A 27,918-nucleotide genomic window follows, 5' to 3' on the forward strand; every position below is an offset into this window, starting at 1 on the left:
CCAACGGGCCCGCCCCTTTTCTGTGCCGTACCGCGTCGGTTCTGGCAGATGCTGCTGCTGCGGGAGGCACAGAGCGAGGACCAGACAGACCAGGCTCAGACCCCAGCCTCCACTGCTGGCCGCTGGTCCCCCTCGGCGAGCTGCTTAGCCTCTCTGAGCTGCAAACTGCAGCATTCTCTGTGGACAGTGCTGCTGGAGGAATCCTCCGTGGGGGCAAAGGGCCTTCGTGGCCTGGCCTTTGTTTTTCTCTCCGTGCTGTTGCAGTCAGAAAAAGGATTTCGGACGGCACAAAGCAAAAGCAGGTGCAGGACCACGTGACAGCCTGGGAGGGAGGGGAGGCGGGCGTCCGGTTTGCTTAAATTCGTTCACGGCTTCAGAGGCCGCGTAGTGAAATTACACACCCAAGGGTGATAGCAGTCCCCACCTTGGCCCGACACTGGGAGCCCTGTGCACCCCAGGCCAGGGTCTTTGGCTGCGGAGATGTCACCCACAGACAGGCTGTGTGCTCACTTGGGACTCGTGGACTCGGGACACCAAGTCCCGAAGGCGCGGGGAGGGTCGGCGGTGAGCAGGATGCCCCCCGGGCGTGAGTGAGGGAGCAGTGAGGGCTTCGAACACAGACCAGGAAGTTCTCTGTATCCTTGCCACACCTGTTAGGGCCCAGCAGGAAGAAAGGACACTCAGGCTCACCGTCATTTCCCAGGGTCACATTTACCGGTCACTGGCTTTGGTCTCTATTCCAAGGAAAGAGGTGAGAAGCCAGGGAATATCATTAAAAAGGGGGCTATCGATGAAGAGAGCGGTGGCCCATCCCCATTCCTGCCCCTTACGAGGCTGGCTCTGGAGTTGGAACGTGCCAGAAAATCTTATCCCTGGCCCTGCCCACTAGGTGACCATGACAACCCCGGTCGCTTACAAAGGAGAAAACTTTAAGGCAGGAAGAATGCAAGTAATAATAACTCAGTTAATACATACTTCCTTGCTGTCTGCAGAGACTGGTTTTCCTATCTGTCAGGAGTAGTTCTTGCCAGAGTCAACCCACGTTCAAGGGAAAGTGTTGTGGCGAGAAGAAGGGGCGAGAGAGAGCAGAGAGGTGAGGATATGGTCTTTTTGCTGCTGCTTTGGGCCGTGCGTGCGTCCAAGAGGAGGCCGGACCCCCAGCTGTCCCGGCCAGGCGAGGCAAGTGCCAGAGCCAGCAAAGTGCCCCCTGAGGGCTACTGAAAACCCCCTTTTGTCATGCCAGGAGCAGCGTATCTGATAATGCAGAAGCCTGCCCGTGAACCTGTTACTCCTGCCCACTCTCTCTTTAAATGTTGGAAAACAGTCTGAGAGTAAACCGTTTCAGAAATTGAGTCCAGCTGCGTTGCTGTTCTTGGCGGGAACAGAAACTTGGGGTCACGAAAGAAGCCAACGCCATGGTGGGTTTGCCTCATGGTGTTTAAGGAGAAAGGCTGCGATCCCAGGCGGGAGCCAGATGTGGGCCATTACTGGGTTTGACGTCGAACGAATCCGTGGCGGTGGCGGTGGTGATGGTGACGTGTGTGTATCTTTAAGGTGAAGAGCTTAGAAATATTAACTCCACTAGATGTCAGTGTCATCCAAGGAATGAAAAGCGGCAAATTAATTTTGAAATTGTAGCAATTAGGGAACTAGATTCTCATTACTAGTAGCGTGCACCTATTTTTAAATACGTAAAATTCACAGGCTCTTCATACTTGGCAATCGTTGGTAATTATGGGCTCAAATTGGCAAAACGTGTATTTATCTAAAAGCGTCTAGTAGGAGGACAGATGTGCCTTGTGGCGAACATCTTAGTAAAGATCCCTACAGCCTGGAACTGTAACACCCGGGTGAAGGGGCGCTGTCCACCTTATTTATTAGACCGTCATAAAGAGGCCAGAGTTAATTAAGTAGTACACACATCATTTTTCAAATACCGTGCTTGTAAATTTCACAGAATAGACCTGTAACGTACCCACCACTCCGGGCTCACGTTTTGCAGTCGCAGATGTTTGTTTGCATATACGTGCGTTTTTAGACAGAAATCACATGCACTCTAGAATAAACTGGGATAAACACACAAGCTAGAATAAACTTAAAATCGCTCCTGTGGTAGCCAGTTCGTGTTACATTTGCAGTAGGGATCCATCAGAAGCTAAATAATACCTTAACTTTGCTTTTTGCTTTGGAGAAAAAAACCACGGTTTTGAGAAAAAGAAGTATTAAAAGGCTCCGTCCATTCAGTGTTTGGTTTTCTAATATGGGTTCTTAGGACAGTTAATTCCGTGTCGTTGCACTAAAGTACATGTGGTTAAGATGTTGTACGAGAAAATATTTTCATACAGAGGAGTAAAAAACACGTGCACATACTTACCACCCAGCTCATCAAACACAAGCATTTTGCTGCCGCTGCTGCTCCTACTAAAGAAATAACACGTCTTGGGTAAAAGTTGAAGCCCTCCAGGTGTGCGTCCTGAATACAGCCCCCACCCCCCCCACCCCCACCCCTGCAACGTGTCTGAGGATCAGCATGACCTTGAGTTTGGTGTTTATCGTCTGTATCCGTGTCTGCAACTAAGGCATGTGTCTGTGACTGCGCGCTGCCTTGCCTTGCCTCTTTTCAGATGTTAAAATAACAGTGTCATTGACACGATCCTTTCAAAACCTCACCCTGTCACGCCGATCCCATTAGAACAGAGCCAGGCGTACCCAGTGACCACGTTGTGAAAAGACTCCAAGAAACTCTCCGTAAAAACAGGCAGCGAGGTTCATGGTGTGAATAGACGCGTTTGTGTTTTGTGTGTCAAAGAGGAGAGTGTGGGTCCTGTCACCGTGTGGCCCGGCAGCCTTTGACTGGCGATGGCTTGCAGGGGAAAAGCAGGCTTCTGTCCGGCAGTGAGGGCTCTTCAGCGATGCTTCCTGTCCCCGTGCGCAGCTGGCGACGGGGGTCCCCTCCATGGCTTCTTGCATCACGTGGGGAAAGGTAAACATTTTTGCAAAGATGGAGGTGGCGACGGGGCTGTCTCTCTCTTCCTGGCCCCCGTGTTCGGTGTCGGCGAGGGTGGAGGTCTCTCTCCGGGCCGCTGCCGACCCCCTTGCGGAGTGTGATCAGCCCTTGTTGGGCGCCAGCTGTGTGCACCTGGCCGGTCGCGTCGCGCGGTGACTCCTGACGCGCGCAGCTGGCGCCCGCAGCCGCTCTGTACCGGAGGCTGTCACGGAGCCATTTCAGCACGAGCACAAGGATGCGCTGCGGCTGGTGTCGTCTCAGGGCTGGCGGATGGCTCAGGGGATCTTACTGCAGATACGTGCGTCGCGGTGCTTATGTCCGGCGGGTTTGTCTCCGTGTGGCCCTTGGGTCTCTGTCCTGTTGGCGGGTACTGCAGCCTGCTGGGGGACAGCAGTCGTGGGACTGAGGATCGCGGTCCCTGAGACGTCCGTGTCCTGGCCGTCTCCACCAGAACCTTAGAGCCGTCCGGGAGCCTCTGGGGCATTTTGGCGGTGGAGTCTTACTAACTTTCAAGGTCATTCACCTCCCAGTGCGTGATCAGACACTGAGTTTGGTTCTCCAGAACCTCCTTCCGCAGGATCTGGAAGTCTCCTGCTCAGAGACAGGGGGACTGTGGGGACAGATGTGCTGCCTTGAGGAAGATGTTAATTTTTTGTTTGTTTTGTTAATTATTCTGGTTAATAGAGAATAACGAAGGTGGATTTTTCAAATTGGGAAATTTGGAATTAACCAGATTTCAGAAGTATCATTAATGATCTCTGTTGATTTAAAAAAAAAAAAAAGTTTGTTTTTTTTTTTTAAATATTATCACTGGGAGCTTTGAATCTTACTTTACAAATAGAAACCTCGAGTTCCGACTTGCCTGAGCACGTTAGGATATGGCAAAAGGAGAATTTAGGGCTATTTCATGGCTGTAACTGTACGTTATTAATTAAAGAATTAATTAGAAGAGTGAGCCCCTACCCTGTGGCTAAAATTCACGGCAAAGAATGGGCTCCCTTTTAGCCCAAATGGACAAACTTTCTTCTACATTTTTCTTCAACTTTCTCTTTGCTGCTGGTTTTATGTCCTGTTACCCCATGCCAGGCTTCTAGCCTCCTAAAGAGAAAAGGTGCACAGTGTCTGGCACGTAGTAGGTGTTCAGTGAACGTTGGCTCTTACACCAGCAATGTGGCATGTTCCCTAACGAGCACACATGCTCTTTGAAGCGCCACATCTGAGTTTATCGCGGGGACTTTCCTCTCTCACCCCGTGACGTCGCCGCTTTTAATATTTAAAAAAACTCAGCTGCCCTGTCTGACACCCCTCGGAAACTGGATTTCATTAGCTTTTCATTGCAGCACTGGACACCGCAAAGTCTATTCATTTCATATATCATCTCCGATTTGAAAAGCACATGAAAATGTTTCTCCATTTTCAATATTGCGTGAGTAATGTTCCCATTGAAAAGTAATGGAGTGAAGTTGTCACTTGTCAGCACAGTTATTAAGGAGGACGAGTTTCAGATCTTTCTCTCATAATAAAATAAATCTGTCAGAAAATCATTGTGCTCACTCTCTCTCTCATGCCATCGAGAGACGGAGACTGAGCCGCGGCGCGCCTTCCACTTGCCGAAGTCACGGCGTGCGCGGGGTTGCGTCTTCCCCGGGCAGCACGCGGCCACCCTCCCCGCCGGTCGCCCGTGCCCGGGGCCGTTCACGGAACGTGGACAACTCCACCAACAAGGCTGTTCGACCGACCTGGCCGACCAAGCTGCTCGTTTTCTCCCAAGCGCTGATATTTTGCCAGAAGAGATACTTTCAACTTTTTTCTCCTCTGTTATGTTTTGCGGTGTGGCAGGCCAGTTGGATGTGGAGGGTGTTGCTTTCTAACCATCCAAAAGCAACACTAAAAAAATTTAAAAAATAAAAAACATTAACGGCACCTAGCTACGAATGAAGGGTGTTCTGTTCAATCGCCCAGCTCCGTCGTTAGCAGAATTTAGAAATCCTTCAGACGTTCGTTAAATATATACGCTTACGTGGTCGGTTTCTCAACCAAGCTGCAAGGAAGGAGGCCTCTGCTCCTTGGCTGTATTAACTGCAGGCCCAGAACGTGTTTTCCTGTTGGGTGTTGCTTCGCTATATGGTCCATTGGTTTCCAGTAATTGAATTTTGAACTCTTTAAAAAAAAAAAAGAATTAAAAGGTAATTCTGCGGTACAAAAAAAGTAGGGAGAAAAGTTGAGAAAAGCCTGTGTAAAATGACAGATCAGTGGAAATTCAAAGTACTCAACGGTCTGCTTCTCGGACGTGCGTGCATACACGCGCACGCCGTCCGTGGCTTCTCCGTATGGGTGTGCAGAAACTATTCAAATAAGGGCAGACCTGCACATCCGTGAACCGCAGCCCTCACCCAAATGCTAACTTTATTTTTGCTTTGCAGTCTCGGAAAGGGAGTGACCCAGACAAAGAGAAGAAAGGCCTGGAGGGCCGAGCAGACAGCATCGGGAGCGGTCGAGCCATCCCAATTAAACAGGTACGCCGTTTCCCCCTTTCTTCCCTTCCTGGCGCTGGAGGCACACCTCGGGTCTCTCCTTGCTATGATGCTGGCTCGTGCACCAAGGTTTGTTTGATGTGCTCTGTTGATGAATGTAGAAGTCACTCACTTGACATCAATTAGAAGAGGTTCCTGTGTGTATTAAAATAGGATCATTAGAATAAGAAGAGGGAAAATGTGACAACAGATCTAATGAAGTACAGTCTGCCCGCTGCATATGGAGAGTGTTTCGAGGCTGAGCTGGCTTCAAAGGCCGCCTTTGTAGCTCGGCTTTGATTGGGCCGCTGGCCGCCAGTCGACAGGGGTAAATCAGATCGCTGTACAAGAGCCCCTTGTGATCACAGGAATAGCCCGATGTGGCCCTAATTTGCTCTCGCAGACGGACATCTGAACACTGTTTCAGGCTGGTTTGTAACAACGAGGCAATTAGTTGTGATAATCATAGCCGGTGTGTCAGCTGCGCGCTCTTGTTTGTAATTTGCTAATGAAGGAATTGTAACTTTGATTAGGTTCAGTTTCATTTAGACCTTATTATATAAAGGAACATTTACAGCTGTAACGTGGGGCCTTAATTAAACTTCCTCATTACACAACAGGACTTGAATTCAAGCATTTGTTTTGGCCTGTGTTGCTAGCCTGGAATAGGTTTTCATTAGCCCAGAAACCGGGAACCAAATGACTTTGTGTCTCAAGTAAAGTGGGAATTCACGTGACGTATTTTGCTGTTACGTTCCCAAGGAAAATAAAAATAAAGACTTCGACCCAACGCTGTGGCTCCTGGAAATAGCGTCTTTTACTTTGTGAAAGTATTTGCGAAGTCCAATTGATTGAGAGTGCATTCTGCTTGAGAGAGAGAGGAGGGGGAAAAAAAAATCTGTGGGCAGAATAATAACTCTGCCTCCTGAGAACACGGCTGTGACCAGTTTGTCCCTCTGGGTGATGGCTCTCTGTCAGCTTCTACTGCGGGCACCTAGGCTGTTTCCCAAACCCTTCGGCAGCCCGGCTCGGCCCCGGCCGCCCTCACAAAGGGCCAGAGTCTGGCGCACACACACCTTTGCGCCATCAGGAATGCAGCCGCAGGGGCCGGGCAGGTTCGGTGTGGCCGTACCGGAACAGGTTGGCTAGAGCCCTGGCATCCCGGGTGAGGCCCGAGCAGGCACTCCACGGGGTGTTTTCACAAGAGACGTTCAGTTACTTTTTCTTTCTTTGTGTGCCTTCATTTATAAATGGAGCCGTCTAATAAGGCGATTTCAACGTGTGATTTTTCTGCCACCGACGCCGTTTCAACCAGAATTATGAAAACCGTTTAACTCATTTTTCTCTCATTTAAAACATCGGTCCTGGGACCTTTCCTTTTGGGAATATTAAAACTTAATTCCAGACTGTTTCCTTAATTCACGCCTATTGCCGAGGAGGGGGGTGCTGTCCTCTGCGCGAGCCGGGCAGGCCCCCGGTGTAATTGGAACCTTCACTCAATCTCTACCCGGCTCGTCTGCAGCGGGCGGGGGGTGGGGGTGCTTTACGGGCCGGGTTTTCAGTACGTGTGCCGATTGGAGTTGACCATCAAGCGTAAAATGAGTATTATCCAGTCCTTGGAAGCCTTTCAATTGTGAATGTTCAAAATAATCACGTCAAAGTCTAAATCATGGTCTGATTTCCCGAGGAATCGTAGTTGGGGAGCACGTGCAGTTAGTTCTCTGTCCCCCGTAGCTGCCCCCACATGCAGCCACGGGTGGACCCCTCCCCGGAAGTGCACACCTGTCAGAGCCCCCCGCTGCGGCAGAATGTTCCAGGCCTCAGATTCCTCATCTGTTAAATGGGCTCTGCATGATACCGGCGTCCCCCGTAACGCCGGGATGCAGACATTCCAGAGAGAATATTTTTTAATTCCAGCAACACTGGATTTTCAAATCAGTCCTGCTCGGGGTTCTTTCGTTGGAGCCTTTCTGTGGGTCACCGGGATTGATGTGGGTCCAGAGACGGTCATACAGATTTGTCTCCCACGCCCGTGTGTGCCGTGTTTATAAAGGAGCTGAGATCATTAGAGATGGTCTGAATTTCTAACCCTCCCAGCGTCGTGACTCCAGCCAGAGGAAATGAGGAGCTGGGGCTGCGGAGGAAGGAGCCAGTGGCCGGCATGTTCTAGGAGCTCGCCAGACCCGTTGTCGAGGAAACAGTATAAAAGACACTTACGGTTTACGCGCTTTTCCCTTCGTGTCCCCTTGAACCCTCCACGTTGCCGCGTTGAGGTGGCCGTGTCGCCCTCACTTTGTGTCTAAACCCAGACCGGGCGGCTTAGGGAAGCGAGGGGGCCAGGGTTCGGAGCCCAGCGCCTCTGCTCCTTGCACGGCCTGTGGGTGAAAAACCTTCAGAAAGCTTAGAAAGCAAAGTGATGTGTTTTAAATGAAACACGTGAGCCCTGACCTCAGACAAAAATGCCTTCTGCCCAGGGGCACCCGGGCGGCTCAGCCAGTTAAGCGTCCGACTCTTGATGTGGCTCGTGTCCCAGTCTCACGGTTTGTGAGATCAAGCCCGACATGGGGCTCTGCGCCGAGAGCACGGAGCCTGCTTGAGACTCTCCCTCTCTCTCTCCTCCCCCCGCCCCGCACCTCCTCTCTGTCTCAAAAGAATAAACAGACCTTAAAACAAAAAAACAAAAACCTTCTGCCTACGAAGAAGAAACGTCTGAGACTTCCAGAGGCCACAACACGTCTCTCCGGGGACGACGCGGCCACGCTCGCGCTCCGGGCTTGGGCTTGGGAGGACTCACTCCCCTCCCCCCTCCGCCCCGCCCCCCCCCCCAACCCCGGTGGTGGCCTGTGCAAGTCCTCCCTTCTCCAGGCACTTGGTCCTCATGCACAGCCGTGTTCAAGACTCGCTCTGCCCAGGGGAGCTCGTGGGCCCTGTGCCCAGCGGCAGAGAGATGGCCCCGGAGCCTCCGTGATCCGATCCGCCCCCCCCCCCCCCGCTCCGGGGCCGGTGAGGCTGGTGGGTGTCGCTCCGGCCGGTGTGTTTGATTGAGGCAGGCTCCTTCCTGCCCCTCCTCCTGGGGATCCAGGAAGGCCCAAGCCAAGGCGGTCTTCAGCCCGCGCTGCAGCCCGACTCATGTTCCTGTGGAACGCTCACGTTCCAGTGGATTATTTTCACCATGTTCTGCTCACGTTTTACAGCTCGTTCATTGTGGGAACAGCGGCTCCTTCCCCCAGCGTGGGATAGCTAGCTGGATCGTGACAGGCGAGGATCCCTTCACTTCCCCTTTTTTGCAGTTAAAGATTCCTCATCAAGAACATAACTGATTTTTCTGCAAAGTAATTTCGTTTCTCGAGGACCCGGGCCCACCTTTCCTTTTTTTGTCCTTTCTGGGGCCTTAGAGGAGAATTGGTTCAGAGAGTTCTGTTTTTCCTTTTTTTTATTCCTCTCTCTCTCTCTCTCTCTTTTTTTTAACTAATAAGATAAAGTCTGTTGGAATAAAAATTAAAAAGCAAAGCAAGAAAAAAAAAAAAAAAAAAAAGCCAGAGGCCCGGCTCAGCGGCGAGTGGGCTTGTCACGTATTAATTTTTCATTGCTGTGGAGAGTTGTACATACATAATCACTTGATTGCAGTGGGAGTTAGGGAGCTCCTATGGTGTCATTTGCATAAATCTTGTTAAGTCAATGGCAGTTAATGAAGTACAAATGAGCCCGGAGAAGGTGACATGGAAATCGTGGGTGGCAGATGGGAGGTCTGTTTGGGGGACGGCAGCTGTGTGCTCTCCTTTCTTTCTTTCCCTTTGGCATTTTTTAATCTCTATATTACGGTACACATACACAGCCTCGGCCCTGGCCTCTCCCCTTCCCGGCCGGAGCCGGGCCTCACCTCGCCTCCCGCCCAGTAACGGGCACTGTGGTTTGTTTCAACATCCCCGACCTTGGGCCGCTTGTCTTGTGCTTCTTACACAATTGAAAGACATACACGTGTTTTATCTGGTGGGACACACGAGCCCCTCGCTGAATACTTTGAGAGTATGTTTTTCTCCTGCAAGACCTCGAAGAATCACAAAGAGTAAAAACTGTCTTTGCTTCATTATGCGTCTGTGTGGAGTCTGGTCTCCCTCCCCCCCCCCCCCCCCCCTTTGAGGCAGGCCACCAGTGTTTCTCTGGCGTTAGTCTCCCGCCCGAAGCGGGGTAGGTATTCCCTGGGATGCCCGTTCTCCGTCAGGAGCGAGAGGTCCTGGAAGTAGGGGGCCATCCAAGTCAGGCTGCGGCAGAGACCCCTCTCTGTCAGTGCAGACCCCTCCCGCGGGCCCCCGCAGGCCTGTCTCCGTCATCACGAGGGTGTCCTTGGCCCGCTGGTTTGTTTTTCAAAGCTGCAGGTGCCTGCAGGCCTCATCAGGGACTTTTAGATTCGTGGGCAAAACACAGCGTCTGCTTCCTGCTCGAAGAAGCTTTTTTTTTTCCTTTTTTTTTTTTTTTTTTTTAAATCTGTTTCATCAACTGGTTGATATTTTGAGAGGAACTGGTCTCTGTGGCTTTTGAAGAAAGGCAAGCAGAGAGGTGTCTGTGGGCAGGGTGCGTGGGGTGGCCGCTGTGGCAGTCACATGGGAGTCACCGGGCCGTGGGCTCTTGGTCTGCGAATCCGGCTGAGGCCCTTTCCGGGTTTCGGGGGCCTGAGGGGTACCGCTGCGGGCCGAGGTCAGCACACTTCAGTTTGTGATGCCCCACGGATACACCAAAGGCATGAAGTGTCCTCAGAACACCTGCTTTTAAGTCTTAATGTTGACCTTGAACCTGGTTGTCACGGTCCCCTCCGGAGCGGACAGTCAGCCGGGGAGAGTGGGCACTTGTCAACGGCCGCCCGGAGCCGCCAGAAAACCCTTCCCGAGCCTTGAGTGGAAGCGCTGACCGGCTTGGAACTTTCCGGTAGCACTCCGCCGACGGGCATAGGAACTGTTTGAAGCAGTGCGCAGTTTTGATTCTCAGCTGAGTAGAAAGAAGCAATTGTCGATGGAGTGAAAGGCGCCTCTGGAGTTAATCCCCTCGGCCAGCCTGCCGCAGGCCGCTGACCCGTGTTGTCTGGTACCCGGGATCAGCACGAGGGGGTGGAATGTGTGGGGCTGACGGAATAAAAGCCCCCTGATGACGCTCACTTTCACCTCTCAGAGTTGGACACTGCTCGCGGCCGGTTGGTCGACTGCCAGCCGGTGCGTCGGCAGAGGGAACACGCTGGAGACCAGGCTGAGACTTTGGGGAGATTGAGGGAGAGGAGGGGACGCCGTGTTCTTCCTCCCAGGAGCGCAGGATAGAGGCCGGATCTGGGGGCCTGCGCCGCCCTCTCCACAGCATCTGCAAGGTGTCCGCGCGATGGCTCACGGCGGTCAGGCCTGACCACAGAGGAGCCAAGGTGAGCAAAAGGCGCCCTGAGAATACGTTGTTCACCCATGTGGCAAATCAGATCTGCGCGGGCATCAGGGGCCCGGTTAGTTCCCCAGAAGCAGATAATTTACTGACGTGGACCCCAGTGCCCTGAAAGCTAATTTACCTCACTCGGGTGAACAACTCCCTGAGAGCATTGCATCTGGCCTGGTTCGCGACAGACTCAGCCAATTACGATTATTAATTTAATGGGTCAGGTGGGTGCGTCACATGCTTTTAATTTGATTCCTCAAATATCACACCGTCGTTGGAAAAACAGTGCAGAATGTCTGGATGCCTCGGCAGGAAGTTACAGTCGTCTGTCTTTGACTAAATGGGACACGCTTCCCCCCACCCCCAGACCCCTTTGTGATAATGTAGGGGGACGATAATACGGTCTGTACAAAATGCTTGAAAAAATTACATTAACCGAAATGCCGAACCCATCATTTAAATATAAATCTGCGAGGCAGTTTCAAACGATACCTCCCCGGTCTTGCTGGCTGGGCTGCAGGAGGGTAGGTAATACAAAGCCGTGTGTGCCTAAGTGCTTTGTACATTGTAAACTGCCGTGCAGACATAATGTTCTTTCCAGGAAGACTCAATGTGTCCTCTGTGTATCCATAATCCAGGAGCTGGGATAATATCTGACTAAGTGATTCATTTCAGCAAAATGTTGTTTACTTTCTCTAAAAGTTCAACAGTGATGGTGAAACCCAATTCCCAACGAGCTCAGAAACATAAGCTCACACACGAGAAGAGGAACGTTCCCCAAAGCGGATGTTGGCAGGCATTGCCAGAATTTGGTTTTGTCGGGTTGAATCAGTAATATTTGTTCTGGGCATTGGTTCTTATCAGGCACAGTCAGCCTATAGCAGTCACGTGCTCTCCTGTGTAGACATGCACTGGGTTCCGTACTGGGGAAGATGTCCACGACCCAGGCTGGGCTCAGATGCACGGTGAAGACCGCAGACCTATGTGGAAGGGACGCTGGGAGCCCCAGGAGCTAAGGAATGATGGATTCTACTGAGCCAGAAAGGTGGGGAGGAGGAGGGGGAGGAGGGTAGAGGGTAGGGGATGGGGAGGCAGCCACCAGAGGCAGGAGGGGGACAAAATGAGCAGAGTGGCGGGAAGGAGGGGTGCCGGAAGAGGATGTGAGGAGGGGAGTCTGGAAGGGCTGGGGATGTCCTGTGGCCAAAGGCCTTGGCTGGCCTTAATGGGATGTTGGGAGGGGTGCTGGTTTCCCCGTGTCCGCTGCGGAGCGTCCTGCCGTGTTTCCGCACAGTGGTAGGGTGGGGGTGGGAGACTTAGGACGGCATAGAGCTCGGGGCTCCAGGCTCCCCATAAGGGGACTGCACCTGCAGGCAGTGTCCCCGAGGGCCAACCTCTGCAGAGCCATCATGGCCACTGTGCTTCCTAATACGAGGGTCTCCTCCCTCTTGCTACTTTATCCCGTAGGGTTTATGATGCCAGGTACTTAAAATCTGTAAGAGTATCGGCAGTAGCCAACGCTGACTATTTCTGAGAGCCAGAAACTGTCTCCATTCGACAGATGAGAAAAGGAAGGCCCGAGAAAAAAGTAACTTGCCCAGCATCACACAGTGAGTTAGCCTGCGAGGGCTGTGAGGGCCGGGATGACAGAGACCCCCTCGACGAGGGGATTCAACAACAGACGTTGGCTTCTAGAGACTGGAAGGCCGCAATCAAGGGGATGGCAGGATTGGTTTCCGGTGTGGCCTCTCTTCCCAGCTTGCATGTGGCTGCCTTCCTGCTCTGTCCTCACACGGCTTGTCCTCTGTGCAGCTACTCCTGGGCTCTGTTCCTCTGCCGCAAAGGCCACCAGTCATACTGGAGTAGGGCCCCACCCTTGGGGCCTGAGTTAACCTCCATTACCCCTCTGAGGTTCCCTGTCTCCAAGTATGGTCCCACTGGGAGTTAGAGCTTCAACATCTGGATTTGGGGGGCACATAAATCAGCCCATAATGTGGGGCCGATCATAGCAGAGCTGGGACAGGAGCTCAGGTGGGCGTGACCACAGGGCCACCTGCAACGGTCTTTATGATATTCTTCTGCCTTAGGCCTTCCAGATGTTACGAGGTAAGGCCACCATATTCCTGTCCGTATGTTGGAGAATCGAAAGAGCCCACTTTGTGGGGCTCCGTGTCCTGGTCAACAAACACAATATTCAGAACTTCCTGGCTTCAGAGTTTCAGCATAAATCCTCTTAAGTTTCAGTAAACGGCGGTCGCTTGAAATAAGACGTAGGGGAACGCGTGCTGTCACCAAGCATGTAGCTCCCTCTGTGTGCGGCACATCTCATAATCGCTAAGGCAGTGGAGACCCTTCAGATGGCTTTTCAAAAGAGACACTGAAATAGTCCGTGGTTTCGGTTTCGGTGGGTGCTTTCCCGGGCAAAGGTAGCTCCTCGGGACGATGAGCAGATGTCAGGCCTGTGGCTGGGGGTGGCCAGGAAACGCTGGTTGAGTCCGCGAGTGCCTATGGTTCTGGGGTTTCTCTTCCAGCTCCCCTGCTGGCCTTCCAGACACACACGATCAGTTGTGTCCCAAGTCACCTGACCTGTCCCTTTGGTAGAGGCCACAGTGCTGTGTGTTAGTGCATCCCAGGTAGAGGGGAGGCCCAGAGAGACCTACATCTCATTCTTGAAAGGGGTGGCAGGACGCCAGGACCTCACCGTGAAGGTTCAGATCCCGACGCATGATGCGTGGCTGCGGACCCTTCACCACAGTCCGCACGTTTGCAAACGCCGCGTGGAAACAGAGGGTTTGCGACGACGCCTGAGGAAGTCCTAGCATCACAGTCTGACTTCATTTCTGTTCCGTTGAGCAGCTGTGAGTGGAAGATGCGGGGTCTCTGCATGTGAGAACCTCGACCACAGACAGGGACTCCTCCCAAGCTGGCTTTTGTCCTTTGTGAATAGAACGTGGACACCTGTCCTCCAGAGGAGTCACACCGGCTATCAAAATCGCACATTTTGTGTAAAAAACAGCGAGAGCGGAACCCCGTGGGCGTTTGGCTGCTGGACTGGACACTTTCCCCCCAAAATGGGGGCGGGGCCCAGGCCTTACCTGCTGGTACCCCAGGCGTCCTGGGGCCACCGTGGCCCCAACGCGCGCTCTGGGCCCACGGCGGGCTCCTGCTTGGTGCTGGCTCCAGAGCCTCTCGCCCCGAGTTCTAGAGAAGGGGTCCCCTTCTCAGGAAAGACAGCAGGCAGTGACATTTTCACCAGGTAGTTTTGAGTAGCAAAAGCACCCTCTCCTTTCCCGCATCTCGCCAAGGGGACCTCTTTCCAGCTGACTTGGCGATGACCAGGTTTTCAGAGCCTTAGTACCAAAGCTGGCAGCTGTAATTAAACAAGTAGGTATTTGACGAAATAGTATAAAACAAGCACGGAAGGGTTTAGGCACGGGAAGTGTATTTGTACGTAGACATCTTTTATGAAGTGCCAAATAATACGGTTATGTTTCTAGACAGGCAAAACAGATACAGTGAACATCTCAGGGCCTCCCCAGACCTAGTCTTCCCCGATTCCGTGAGACCTGCACCCCGCTGTATTTACCTGCTCCCATTTCCACCTGCTTAGGAAGTCCGCACAGTTAGACAGGTTATTGCTGTGTTGGGTTTAGAACAGCAGCGCAGGCCTCCTTCTCCGGGTGCGTGTTGCGCATCAGTTACTGTACTAGAGGCCGTAATGAGAGGAGCTCATTTAATTCCCCGCCGACCTAGGGTGGCACTCCTGCCGGCAGCAGACGAGGAGTCCAAGGCTTTGGGAGGTCAGGTCATGCCGTAGACGAGGTCTCCGCACTAACAGCCGTCAGAGCTGGGATTCAAATCCAGGAGTTCTCTTGAGTTTCTTTCTAGAAAAGTCTTCCCTGCCCCATTCCCACTGACTGAAAGCGTCCTCACAGCGACCGTCTTTTCTAAACCGGATCAAAATTCAAGTAGATGGCAGCCTTGCCTTGTGGGGTTCCATGTTTCACACGGGGCCATCCTTGAAAGCGAGTGCTGTCTGGCACTTAGACCGACCCTGGTACCCATGTGGCAGCATGACCCAGGGTCACCTTCAGGCCCCGAGGTTGACCGATTGATCAGGGCTGGCTCGTGAGAGATTTTCACCCGTCTAGGCACACGGGGTCACTTGGGACTCCCTCCCTTCCCTCGTTGAACATGTATGGCTTTGGTTGCTACTGGTCCCTTTTATCTTCCTGTCTTTGGGGCCCAAGTGGAATGCCTTCTGTTCCACAAAAACCTACCTTGTCCTCAAGGAGAGGTAATGTCTCTTCGCCCTCCTCCTTCCAATGACACTTCATCAGGCCTTGGGATCCTGGCCGCCATCTTGTCTGATGAATCTGCTGGTGTGCTTCACGCATCTGCTCCCCTGCCTGCTCACACGCTTACGCAGGGGTGCTGGCTGGCGGAGCTCCTCTCCTGCAGTGGTGAGTAGGGGGAGAGTAGAAGTAGTAGACGAGTAGGCTGCTATTGTAAACTTTGACGTTTGTTGTGAAGAGTGTGTTCCATTGGAGAGGTTGTACTCAGTGTTGGTCTATATTTGAAAAATTGCATAAATTTTAATTCAGTGTTCTTTATGTTTGATTCTTGCATGTACCTAGAATACTATATTTAGGTGTGACACGAGAGGTACATTTTTAAAAATTTTTCTTTTAATGTTTGTTTATTTACTTTTGAGAGAGAGAGAGCACAAGTGGGAGAGGGACAGAAAGAGGGGGAGACACAGAATCCAAAGCAGGCTCCAGGCTCTGAACTGTCAGCAGAGAGCCTGACACGGGGCTTGAACTCACGAACTGTGAGATCATAACCTGAGCCGAATTTGGGCACTTAACTGGCTGAGCTCCCAGGTGCCCCAAGAGGTACATTTTTTAACCTTCAAAGAAGCAAACCGTTGTCAGTGACCAAAATGATTTTCAAAAACTTTTTTTCTAGAACCTCTCTACTACTTTTTATCATTCATACAGAAGAAATCCCATCTAAGTATCTTCATTATGTGACTTGGTTTGTAAGAATTTTTTTATGTCAAACCTGCAAATTTTCATAACACTGGAGTGTTCTGTAATTGCCAGATTTTTACCCCATTTTTACCCCAGATTTTACCTCACTCTACATCAACTACAGGCTTCATGATTGTAATTTGTGCTAAAACAAGAATATGTTTATCCTCACAGTGTTATTCTGTAGGGAAATAATTCATATTATTTTTAATGTGCATTAAATTTTATGGAGATACATAAATATATCTGTTGTACAGACATACCACTGTGGCTATAAGTAACCCTCAGGAGACAATTCAGAAATGAAAAGCCACAAGAAGCAAATAACATGGATGGATATTTGGCCTTTCTTTGCTAATACGCAAAGTATTGGAAATTTAAAACAATGAGAAGTAATTTTATGCTTTGTTTTATAACAAAGCATGATAAAACTCTACTCTTAGCAAAAGTTAGTTTAACAAGAATGTTTAGGGGCGCCTGGGTGGCTCAGTCGGTTAAGCGTCCAACTTCAGCTCAGGTCACGATCGCACGGTCCGTGGGTTCAAGCCCCGTGTCGGGCTCTGTGCTGACAGCTCAGAGCCTGGAGCCTGCTTCACATTCTGTGTCTCCTTCTCTCTCTGCCTGTACCCTGCTCACGCTCTGTCTCTCTCTCTCTCTCAAAAATAGACATTTAAAAAAAGAATGTTTTAGAAACGCATTGCTGTGTTACTGAACATTGGATGATGTAGCAGTACATAAAGGATGTAAAAAATCCTATTCACTTTGTCCTATTAATCTCTCTGCTAGAAATTTATCCCAAAGGAATGAATGATTCACCAAGAGAAAGGGACAGAATCTTAGATGTACAAAAGTGTTCATAGCAGGGTTATTTATAATATCAAAACCCTGGGAACTACAGATGTCCCACAACGAGGACTTAATTAGTGATGGTCAGCTAATAGTGCTAGGTAGACAGCGTCTGGAACTTTCAGAGACCATTTAGAGGTGTGACAAGTGTTTGTGAAATAATCACGGAGAGCGTAAAGCTGTGTATTTATAATAGATCACCAAATGTATATACTTGGTTTAAAGTTGGGTGAATAGGAAGACAATGAGAAACAAAGAAGGCCTTTAATATTTTCAGCTTCTGGTTGTGAAATAATTTTGCAAAAGCTGCAGCAACAGCGTCCCCCAAGCCCTGCACCCAGCGCCCCCTCAGGCCGGCAGGTGCACACAACCCCAGCGCAGCGATCACCGCCAGGCACAGACGGCGGCACTGTGCGCTGAGCTCCTTCGCAGACCTCGTTCTGACTCCATACCTGGCTGCAACCCGGGGTCCCCACGTGCATGGGGTCGCTTCACCCCCTTGGCCACCTCCACCCCGAGAGTGTTCCGTGGTCTTCCGTACCTTCCGGAGCTTGCTGCCGTCTTAGAAATGCCGATCGGGGGTATGTCGAGTGCCCTTCAGCATGCCCTGCCTGGAGTGACTGGACTGAGGCTGTGCCTCTTGGGCTGGGGTACCGCACAGCGTCGTGTCCTGGGTGCCCTCAATAGGGGGCACGTGAGAGCCACGCAGCTTCCTGTCGGTGGCGTTGACCTTGGCCATTTGGCTAGGGTGGGCTCTGTCAGGGTTCCCTATAGGAAGTGATTATTTTTCCCTTTGCTGACAACGAATTGATGAATATCTTGGGGAAATACTTTGAGACCACGGTGGTAGTCTGTAAAAACGTTTTTAACGATAGAAGTTGCATTCAATAAGTAGGTTTTAAAAAATGAAGACAGTTTCCTTCTGATTAATGTGCATTGTCTTGAATAAAATGCCCTGGGTGCCGTGTGTGTGTGTGTGTGTGTGTGTGTGTGTGTGTGTGTAAGTAGAGCAAAGCTAAATTTCCCCTCCTTCACACGGAATGAGCTAGAAGTCTAAATACCACGAAATGCCTCTTCCAATCAAGGAAATTTCAACGTCAGTAGTTACATATACACTAGTACTTTTAAATACTTACTGGCCTTTTAGTAATATGCACCATGCAAAATTATTTCACAGCCCAAAAGGACAGCTAAGGGGAGCCCCAGGGTGAGGAAGAGCCTGGAGGGGGTGGGGGAGGTGAGGAGGAGCCCCAAGTGGGTGGGAGGAACCCCCAGGGCAAGTAGGTGCTATCAGCATTGGGAGTGTGAGCGGACCAGGTGAGACTGGAGAGGCAGTTTGCAAACTTACAGGGAGCCAGAGGCTGTGGGCCTTGAAGGGTGAGCACACAGTAGGTTCTCAGCGGATCCTAAGAGCGAGTAAAGCTTTGAGCACCACTCCGGCCCAGGTGCGATGCCAGGTTGGTGTAATGCAGGAAACTTCATGGAGGTCCTTCTGCCAACCAACATGTGTTGGGTTTCATCTCAGATCTTTTTTTTTTTTTTTTTTTGCATGAAAATTGAAGTTCTATTTGAGATTTCTCCTATTTTTTTTAAGTAATTCCTTACGTATTCATATATCTGTGTATTTTTGTAATATATTAATAGAAACAAATGCTGTGTATTAACCGTAAGAGGTTTTTTTCCCCTCCTGATCATTCCATTTTTACCCAAACAATCATGTGCTCTGCTGGTGTTCATACTGGACTTACAGTGGCCTCGCGTAACAAGCATGCTGTTTCCAAAGCCGGACGAGGTCCACGGTTTACACGTGGGGAAACTGAATCCCCGGGAAGGTTCTGTGACTTGCCCAGGGTTCCACCTCATTATGTGACAGGATCCAGGACCCGTCTCTTCAGACGCTCACTCTAGCGCTCTTTCCACTATTAACGCAGACATCCTGGGCATTTTCTTCTCCCTTGGGCTTAAAAATAGGTAGAAATAACAAATAATGTTTGCACATACCCTGATTATATTGCGACTGGCCACTTTTTTCCTAAGTTGCGTCCTAAAGCCCCCTACTGTTTGATCTCACTATTGTGAAAACGAGGAAGAGAATAACTAAAAATGATCACGTTTGCAAGGAGCTGGTTCCTGTGCCATTTATTTATCCAGCAGGCTCGCCGATGCCCCCGCCGCAACCCAGTGAGACTCGGGGGTGCTTTTCTTTACGTCTTACAGATGATCAAGGTGAGGCTTCGCTCGCACGATGTCCTAAAGCCTGTAGGAGGCAAAGACGGGATTCAAACCCACGTCTGCCTCTTTCCAAAGCTCCCCCGCCCCCGGTCTTCACAGTTAACGGCCTCATCTCCGGCTGAGCTTGCCGTGTGACTCCCTCGGTTACAGTAAACATACATCCAGGCACCGGGTAACCCAGAGGCCGCTGCAGCCGCGTCTCCTAAATGACGCCGGCACGGCGGGGCCTTCGGCTGGGGGCACCCGCGCTCCACGGTACAGCCAGACCTTCCGCGACAACTCCTTCCCACCCCCCACCCCCCGCCCCCGTTCCAGAAACCCTCTAAGTATATTCCGCAGCGGTTGTTTGTAATTGGAGTATCTGGAATTCACTGTGGTTTTAATTAGTTGATTACTAGTTCTTTAAAATGTACTGTACTCACTGTGGGTCTTGCAAATTGGTAACTGGTAGCTACCAGTATAATTAAATATTTCAGAGCACTTGGCTACAGCGGCATTGAACTGTGAAGAAATAATATTGTGTAGCCAATCAAAAAGAGATCCTTGTAAACTCATTTACGACAGCAGTGTGTGTTAGGGCCATCATAGACATGCTTACTGTAGGAGAAATTAAAGATACAATTTTGTGCTAAGAGGCAATATAGAAATTAGTTCCTGAATTACTTGTTAATTGATTTGGTAATTCCCTTGGGTCTGTATGCTCTTCTCCCCCCCCCCCCCTTTTTTGTTGTTGTATTCAGTTAACGGTGACTGTTCCCAGAGCAGTAAAAATATTTTTCACACTTAGATTAGCTACGTCCTTCCATCAGACTGCTCGCATTCGTATTTGCAGAACCAAAAAAAATACCTGCCTTAACTACAACCAGCATATTGTTGTTTTATGTGTTCTCATCAAGGTAACCAGCGCGTGCATTTGTGGGACTGGATAATTTCAGCAAAAAGGAAGCGCATTTTTATGTCTCGTGTGTGAGGAGGTTTCTCTGATTTTTCCCCCCCTTTTCCTAATGGAAGCCCTCATTTTATTATCAACAGTGGAAGAGATTTGGCAGACTTGATTTATGGAAGTCTTATTGTTTGCAATTCAGCAAGAATAACCATACAAAAAAGGCCATTTGTAGGAAAGTGCAGATTGCTCCTAGAAACGATACTGGGAGAGGATGAGGCCTGTTTCTCCTGTGGCGATTGAGGGTGGGTCAGAGGAGAGCACTGTGCCCCACAGGCTGGCAGGGGGAGCGCCTGGGGCCCGGCTCCCTGCCTCGGGGCTACGCCTTCCCCTCCAGCCGGCTGACGGGGACAGGAAACGACGTTGGGCTTCGTGTACGAATTTATGCTGCTCTGTGCGGGAGGCAGCGACTGTCGTCCTTCGGGACTTTTGAGACCAGACACGGTGGCCTCATACACATTTCTCGTACCTTTTGGCTGTACTTGGGGCCCAAAAGGGGATATAGAAGACTCCTTACCAAATAGGGTTACCTTAATCTGAGGCCAGTCGGTTATATTTTCTGTTGCCCTCCCCCCCCATCACCGACATGTCTAAGCATCGTTATGCTTTGGCTAAATTCAGGGCAGCGGATGTGCATTTCAGCGTCTGCTCTTAAAAACCTGTGATGATGATTTATATTCAGTTGGGCAAAGCAGACCGTGTTTGCATTCAGCCCTGTCTCTGTTAAAAAGTACGAAGGTACGGCAGTAGAAGGTAACGTTGATTCTGAAATGTGACAGCCCTCCCAGTTTTAAGAGGCGTCCTCCGTTGGGCTACTGTTGAGCATGCCCTTTGGCGAAAGAGCCGCCTGGCCGGTCGTTGGCTTTGGTGGGCAGACAGGGAATACTTGTGTGTGCCCTGTGCTCGAGAGGGAGTCCTTCTCGCTGCCCACAAATGGGGTGGCTGCTGTTCCCCTCGTTTTCGTGGTTCTTTTGGGGCCCATAAGGCAAAATGCAGCCTCTGCCAGGAGGTAACTGTTTGGGCACACCTGGCACCTGACTAAGGCTAACAGGTGTGTGCCCAGCCTCACCATCGTGCACTGTGGTTCTGTTTATTTCTAACTCCATCTAAGTCCATCCACTCCCCTTACCCCCCGTCTTCAATCTTTTCTCGCACGGCCAGCCACCTTGAAAGTTCTTTGTGCAGGTTCCTCGGGAACTTGACCTTTTATCCCTTTCCTCCGCTGATTATTTCAAAATGGCCCGAATTTAGCTTCGCAACCCCGGAAACGGTGGTTTCATAGCCCCCTCCCCAATGCCTGTGACCTTGCTGGAGTTAGAAACCTGCTTTCAGTTTTCACGTGGCAAGGATGGTGGCGCCCTTGTTAGAGAACTTAGCACCAGGTCCCATCACTGACCCTGAAGTGGGGTGGGGGCAGTTCACAAGCCTGGGCAGTTTCGTAGCCTTGAATTGTGCCTCTCTCTCCACACTGCAGAGAAGAAATCCGTCCCCTCGAGGGATTAGAAGGACACAGCTCTAAACGCTGTATTTTTTAAATACATGTGACTTTTATCTCCAGCTTCATAAGTGGATCTGACACTTGAGTATGTTTTCTGCGGTTAAATTGCTGATTGTCTCCAAATGTTTGAGTGAAGTTCATGCCCCACTAAAGCTCACCTTGCTTATTTACCAGGGCCCTGACCTGAGCTCCCCAGGGTTTACCGGGGCCCTGACCTGAGCACCCCAGGTACGGATCATAGGCACATCTCCTGCCATGCAAAGACTGAGAGATTTGGAGCAGGAAGTGAGGGCTGGCAGTGAATCTCCAAGGTGATGAATATTTCTCCATGATATTTCTCATGATATTTCTGCACTTTAATGACTATTCCTACTAATACTTGTACTACTAATTTTTAATGGTCCACACTGAGTAGGTGACATTTTGATACATTAATGAACCTTATCAATGACTTTTAAAAGTTCTCTGGCCTGCCAAGAGGCCTTGCCCCGGCCCCCCAAAGGAAGGGTGAGAGTGGAGCGTCCAGAGTCACGGGCTCTCTGTGAGCTGTAAATAGTGGGTGCCACACCAGACACCGGCTTTGAGAGTCAAGTCCGTCACCACCTTGGGTCAGAGGCGCTGAGTCCCGCTTCCAAGGTCTGTCGCAGAGGATCTCCCTTCAGAATCATCTGCTTGCACTGAAATCTGTCAGAATACTTGAGAAGCCTGAGCCTCATGAGCGGAAGGGCGTTGCACAGCGGTGGCTGTGTCTGGCTGGGAGGCAGAGGGCCCACGGGGGGCCTGCGGGTCAGGAGAAGCTTCAGGAATTGGAAATGCTGGAGATTTGGACCAGGAGGCTCAGGGACACTCCCGCTGTGGGTGCACGAGGCCTCCCGGGGACCGAAGCTTGCCTGGGCCACCGTGGGTCCCAATGATGGGGTGTGTTTGCGCTAGAAGGTGGGGGCGATTGGACAGGATCATGACAGATGTCCCAAAGAGAGGACAGTGCAGATAATCGTAGTGACTTTGCTTTTTGGGGGACGAGGGTTTTCTGGTTTGTTCTTGGGTTTCCGGGAAGTAACTAACGGACATGACTCTGGTACCTTCTTGGGCGCAAGATTTGCCACAAGAGGAAACCTGTTGAAAACAATGAAGTAAGAGCCAACTGATGCTGTGACCCGTGCCAGGCCCTGGGGCTGACCCATCCGCGTGTCAGCCTGCTCGAACACACACACAAGGTTTGTTTGGGTTTTTTTTGTTTTTGTTTTTTTACCTTTTTGGCAGCTGGTGTATCCCAAGCCTCTAGAACAGTAGGCTCTCAATAAATAGTTATGGAATGGAAAAAACCCTCAGTGGTCACAACCACCTTATGTGGGTAATAGCCTACTTCCCATTTTCCACACCGAGCGAGCGCTCGGAGAAATCAAGTCGCTCACTCAGTGTCACACAGCCTGGAAATGGTATCGCCGAGGCTCGGCTATTATGTGACTTCCCAGGAGTCGCGTTTGTTCTGGAAGGACCCGGGGAGGCTCGGCGAGGACCCGCCCGGCGGAGGGTGCCTTAGCTGATAAACTTCTGGAGCTGGAGGGCTGGAGGATGGGCCAAGGTAGGATTCAGGCTCGAGTGTCCCTGGACAACGAGTTGACCTCAGAGTGGAAGGTGGAGAGAGTTCTGGGAGCTTTCGCTCATCTGGGCAGTGTCCCAAGTGCACTCGAAGACTGCAGAGTCCGCGTGTCACGTGCATGTGACGTGCGTGTCACTGGGTGGCGCACGGCTGAGCACGGGCTGGGCCGCGCCAGGGTAACGGGTACCTTCTCCCGGGGCTCACGGCACCTTTACCGCTCTTCCCCCTGCGAGTGCCTCCGAGAAAGGGCGGAGCTCGTGTCCTCATTTGCAGGACACCTCACTTGGGGCTCAGTCCTCAGTCTTGGAGAATCAGGTGTTACCGTTCGGAGCTGTCGTTCGACGGGCTGATGGGAAGAGGTCGGTCTCGGGGTCTGGGACGGCGTGGACCGGGAGGGTGGCGTCAGGACATTCCCTACAGCCCGCGTGTCTCGACGGTTCGCCACGCTGCGGGCTTGCAGTGGAACCTGGCCGTCCTCGGCCAGCATTGTCCTGGGGCCTGCAGAGGACCGCCTTCTGCTGCCCCCGTTCCTAGCGGGTTCTGACGGTGCGGGGGGAGCCGGGCCACTCGTGACCTTTGTCACAATTCCATTTTATTGGTCACGGATTAATTTCCTTCGTGTCCTTTATAGCACGGGGCAGCCTCCGCACCGTGTCACCTTGATTTCCGAAGGCGGAGGTCTTTTCAGGACGGACACCCTGTGCCGTGTTAACCAGGTTCTGACTGGCTGAGAACTCTGAGCAAGAAAGGGCCGCGGCTGGGTGTCTGAGTCCGCGTTGGCCAAATAGGCGCTGACTGCCGCAGGGAATTCATTCACGTTGCAGGGGTCTGGTAGTGTTCCTTCCCTTCTGCGGGGAAAATCGTTGGCTTTTTATACATCGTAAAGAGGTTTCTTTCTAACGTTGACGATAAATGCTTTTTAGTTTTGCAGACCACATACCTAATTTCTCCATCTGTGTCTTTGTGGGAAATCCCACGCACGTGGGAGCGTTTGGTGTCCAAGCACGACCGTGGCTTCCGTCCTTGCAGTGCTGGGTTGTGGCTTTGTGCTGGGCTGTGCGGCAGGCGCAGGACGGACAGCAGGCTCCCTCGGGCCAGTGCCGGGGACAGGAAGACCTCAGCGTGGGGGCGTGTGACCCAGAGCTGGGGCACACTCTCCCGGGGGGGGGGGGGAAGGGCAGCGTGAACAGCGTGCCGTGGGCAGTGGGTGCGTGGTGGGGGGCAGGAGAAGGGGCTGCGGGAAATGACAAGTTTATGGTGACAGACAGACCTGCAAATGGACGTTCTGCAAATGGCAGAAAGCGTCAGGAATGGGTGATGCAGGGCTTGGATGGCGGGGGGAGCGCCACCTCTGGAGACAGTGAGACCTGAGGCGGGAGCTTCCACAGACGTGTGATGACCCCACCCACGAAAGAGGTGGGAGAACCGAGTGGGGACGCCCTCGGAAGGCGTGGACGGGAGCCGCCTCGGCTCTGTGAGTTGTCGTGATGATGTCAGGTGGCTGGCGCTGGCCTTGGCTATTTTGGTGGCCATGGCGGGTTGGTTGGCTTCGCAAAGTAGTTGTGTTTCACCAGGCCACTTAGTTACGTGGGAGCTTGTGTTTCTCTCTGCACTTCGGTGATGTCGGCGAGCGAATGTGTGCTCTCAGGCACCAGAGGGAATCTATGCCGTCAGGCTCGGGCAGAACCAGCCACCGAGTCTCCTCTGGTTGTGAGGCCATTGAAGCAGGAGACACGTTCGTTGGTTTTCTCTCAAAGGATTCCTTTCCGTGAACGTCCAGTGATTCAGAAAACCCCCGCTAAGCATCCTGGCCTCAGGGGAGTGTAGGTCGGGAAGCTTACCGTTCAGAAAGACGAAGGTTCTTCTTCACAAGATGCTTTGCAGGCCGGGGGGGATTCAGGCTTCCTTTTCGGAGAGCCGGCCGGGGCTGGGGGCAGTCCTCAGGCAGTCCCCGAGGGTCTCCAGGCCCCGGGGGTGTCCCCCCGCGTTAACAAGCTGCCCACACCACCCGGCTCACAGCAGGTTGTGAAGGTGTTTACAGATCACTTCTTCCGTGGCAGTTTTCGCTTGTCTTCCATCGGATGCTGAGAACGGTCACGTCCTTCTCAGATGCACCTGTCAGTGAGTCCAGCGGGCAGCTCTTAAACATCGGTCATTAGTTGTCCACGACCAGAAAGGGGCGGGGACTCGGGAGATGTCAGTGGGGAGTGAATTGTCGCCATGCGTCCCCAGTAGGTGAGTTAAGGCATTTGTGTGAGGCTGGCACGGCATACATTTACAGGACGTCTTGTGGCCGGGAGCGGGCACAGGACTCATGCTGATGCTGGCACCTCTCGGACACTCTTCGCGGTGATGAGAGCTGTTGGTGGCTCTCTCCTCCTCCCTCTCCTCTTCCCCCCTCCCTCGCTGTCTCTCTCCCTACCTCTGCTCCCTCTCTCCCCCCTCCCTCTCTCCCCCCTCTCTCCCCCTCCTCCCTCTCTCCCCCACCTCCCTCTCTCCCCCTCCTCCCTCTCTCCCCCGCCTCCCTGTCTCCCCTGCCTCCCTTTCCCCCCTCCCTCTCTCCCCCTCCTCCCTCTCTCCCCCTCCTCCCTCTCTCCCCTCCTCCCTCTCTTCCCCTCCCTCTCTCCCCTCCCTCTCTCCCCCTCTCTCCCCCCCTCCCTCTCTCCCCCCCTCTCCCCCTCCTCCCTCTCTCCCCCGCCTCCCTGCCTCCCTTTCCCACCTCCCTCTCTCCCCCTCCTCCCTCTCTCCCCTCCTCCCCCTCTCCCCCGCCTCCCCCTCTCCCCCTCCTCCCCCTCTCCCCCTCTCTCCCCTCCTCCCTCTCTCCCCCTCCTCCCTCTCTCCCCCCTCTTTCCCCCTCCTCCCTCTCTCCCCCTCCTCCCTCTCTCCCCCTCCTCCCTCTCCACTTCCTCTTTTTCCTCTTCCCTCTCCTCCGTTTCCTCCATCTTCTCCCTCCTCCACCTCTTCCTCTTTTTCCTCTTCTTTCTACTCATCAGCACCAATAGATTTTCATTTTTAGGACAGTTTTAGATGCACAGCACAATCAAGCAGAAGAGACAGAAAGTTCCCCCAACCCCCCTCCCCAAACACACCCAGCCCCCTCCACCGCCAGCACCCAAACCACAGCAGCACCTGCCTGCATTGACACAGCAGTGTCACCCAGAGTTCACAGTGTCCCTCGATGTGTACGTTCTGTGGGTTTGCACGTACGTACGTACGGTGACATGTCCCATCGTTACAGTGGGTTTCACTGCCCTGAAAATGCTCCATGCTCCCCCTGCTCATCCCTCCTCCCCCACCGCTGCAAACCGCTGACCTTTTTATTGTGACCGTACTGTTGCTTTTTCCAGAACTGCATGTCGCACAGTTGGAATCATAAAGCATGTTGCTTTTTCAGAGTTGCTGCTTTCACTTAGTAACACGCATTTAAGGTTCCTCCACGCCTCTTTATGGCTTGATAGCTCCTTTCTTTTTAGTGCTGGATACCATTGCGTTGCCTGGCATAACACCGTTTGTGTATCCGTTCACCTACTGAAGGACACATCTTGGTTGCTCCCGAGCTTTGGCATTTTGAGTAAAGCTGCTCTCACAGACATTTGCGTGCGGGTTTTGGTATGGATGTAAGTTTCCATTCATTTGTGCAAATACCGAGGAGTGTGGTTGCTAGATTGCACGGTAGGAACATTTTTAGTTTGGTGAGAAGCGACCAGACAGTCTTCCCGAGCGCCCCCCCCCCCCCCCAGCAGTGAATGAGCACTTCTGTTGATCGACGTCCACGCCAGTGCTCCGTGTCGTCACTGCTCAGGACGCGGGCCGTTCTCACAGGTGTGAAGGGCTATCTCGCCGTCCTCATCCGCAATTCCGTAGTGACCTGTGACGCTGAGCGTCCTCGCTCAGCTTGCTTGTCATGGGTGCGTCTCTCTAGGTGAGGTTTCTGTCCCGATCTTCTCACTTCCCAGCCGAAGCGGGTTGTTTTCCTCCTGTCGATTTTTAAGAGTTCTTTGTACGTTTCGGCCAGCGCTCCTTTATCAGAGGTGTCTGTGGCAGCCTGTGGCTTGCCTTCGCGTTCTCTGATCTCCCCTGCTTTCCCTTCTAATAATCATCCTTCTGTGCTCCCCACCATCAGTGTCAGTGTGCCCCTTTCCCGGTGATGTTGGGCTGGTTCGGTTTGCCTGTAGTGTTTCATCAGGTGTTTTCTTTAGAGGTTAATGGAATGCTTGCATGCATTTCAGCCACTCTACATGGTATGGAAATGCGTCCTCAGAATCCTCAACTCTTCTGTTACATAATTGGTCAGAAGCCTGTGCAATTCGTCCAGGTACTTTATTACACATTGTGCCATGTTTAGAACGGGTGAAATACCTTATAAGCAATATCTTACAGGCGTTCTGAACTTAATTCTAATTAATAAGCATTCAGGAATGTGCAGAAGTTCTTATGAATAATAACTCTCTCTGTCCCATGTCGCTGGCAACATCTGTAATTAACAGCTGGGGGAGTAACCCGTTGGCCTGTTTGCTTCTGTGTTTATTGGCTAGAGTAACCCTGTGCGAGGGGGAACGTACCCACCCCCAGATAAGAAGACACGTAAGCCCCAGCACACAATGCAGATCAGTATCCGGGGGAAGGCTGGCTGGCTCTCCCCACTTTTTCACAGGCATATTATGGGAAGCCGCACCTCCCCAAAAGGCAGGATCGCCTTTGGCTGAGACCCCATCACATCTGATTCTCAAGGCATGGACCTAGTCGCAGGTAGTGAGGCTTAGGAGTGCCGATGGGCTGGGGATCTAAGCAGAAGGGGACAAGGCAGCTTAGAGCAGGTGTCTTTGCAGAGAGGGAG

At 51.9% G+C, this 27,918-nt stretch overlaps 1 protein-coding gene across 18 annotated transcripts in view; it reads left to right on the forward strand.

The window, feature by feature from the left end:
• The window catches only part of AGAP1 (ArfGAP with GTPase domain, ankyrin repeat and PH domain 1), a 541,118-nt gene that overhangs the window by 269,312 nt on the left and 243,888 nt on the right, over window positions 1-27,918 (forward strand). For all 18 annotated transcript variants that reach the window (XR_008295656.1, XM_053215993.1, XM_053215994.1 and 15 more), the window contains one exon: window positions 5,431-5,523. Coding sequence is in view for 17 of the 18 variants with exons in the window: in XM_053215993.1 (XP_053071968.1) it covers window positions 5,431-5,523 (93 nt within the window). In the remaining variant the exon portion in view is untranslated. The remainder of the gene's footprint in view (window positions 1-5,430; window positions 5,524-27,918) is intronic.

Source organism: Acinonyx jubatus, chromosome C1 (assembly GCF_027475565.1).
Source record: "Acinonyx jubatus isolate Ajub_Pintada_27869175 chromosome C1, VMU_Ajub_asm_v1.0, whole genome shotgun sequence".
Classification (NCBI taxonomy): domain Eukaryota; kingdom Metazoa; phylum Chordata; class Mammalia; order Carnivora; family Felidae; genus Acinonyx; species Acinonyx jubatus.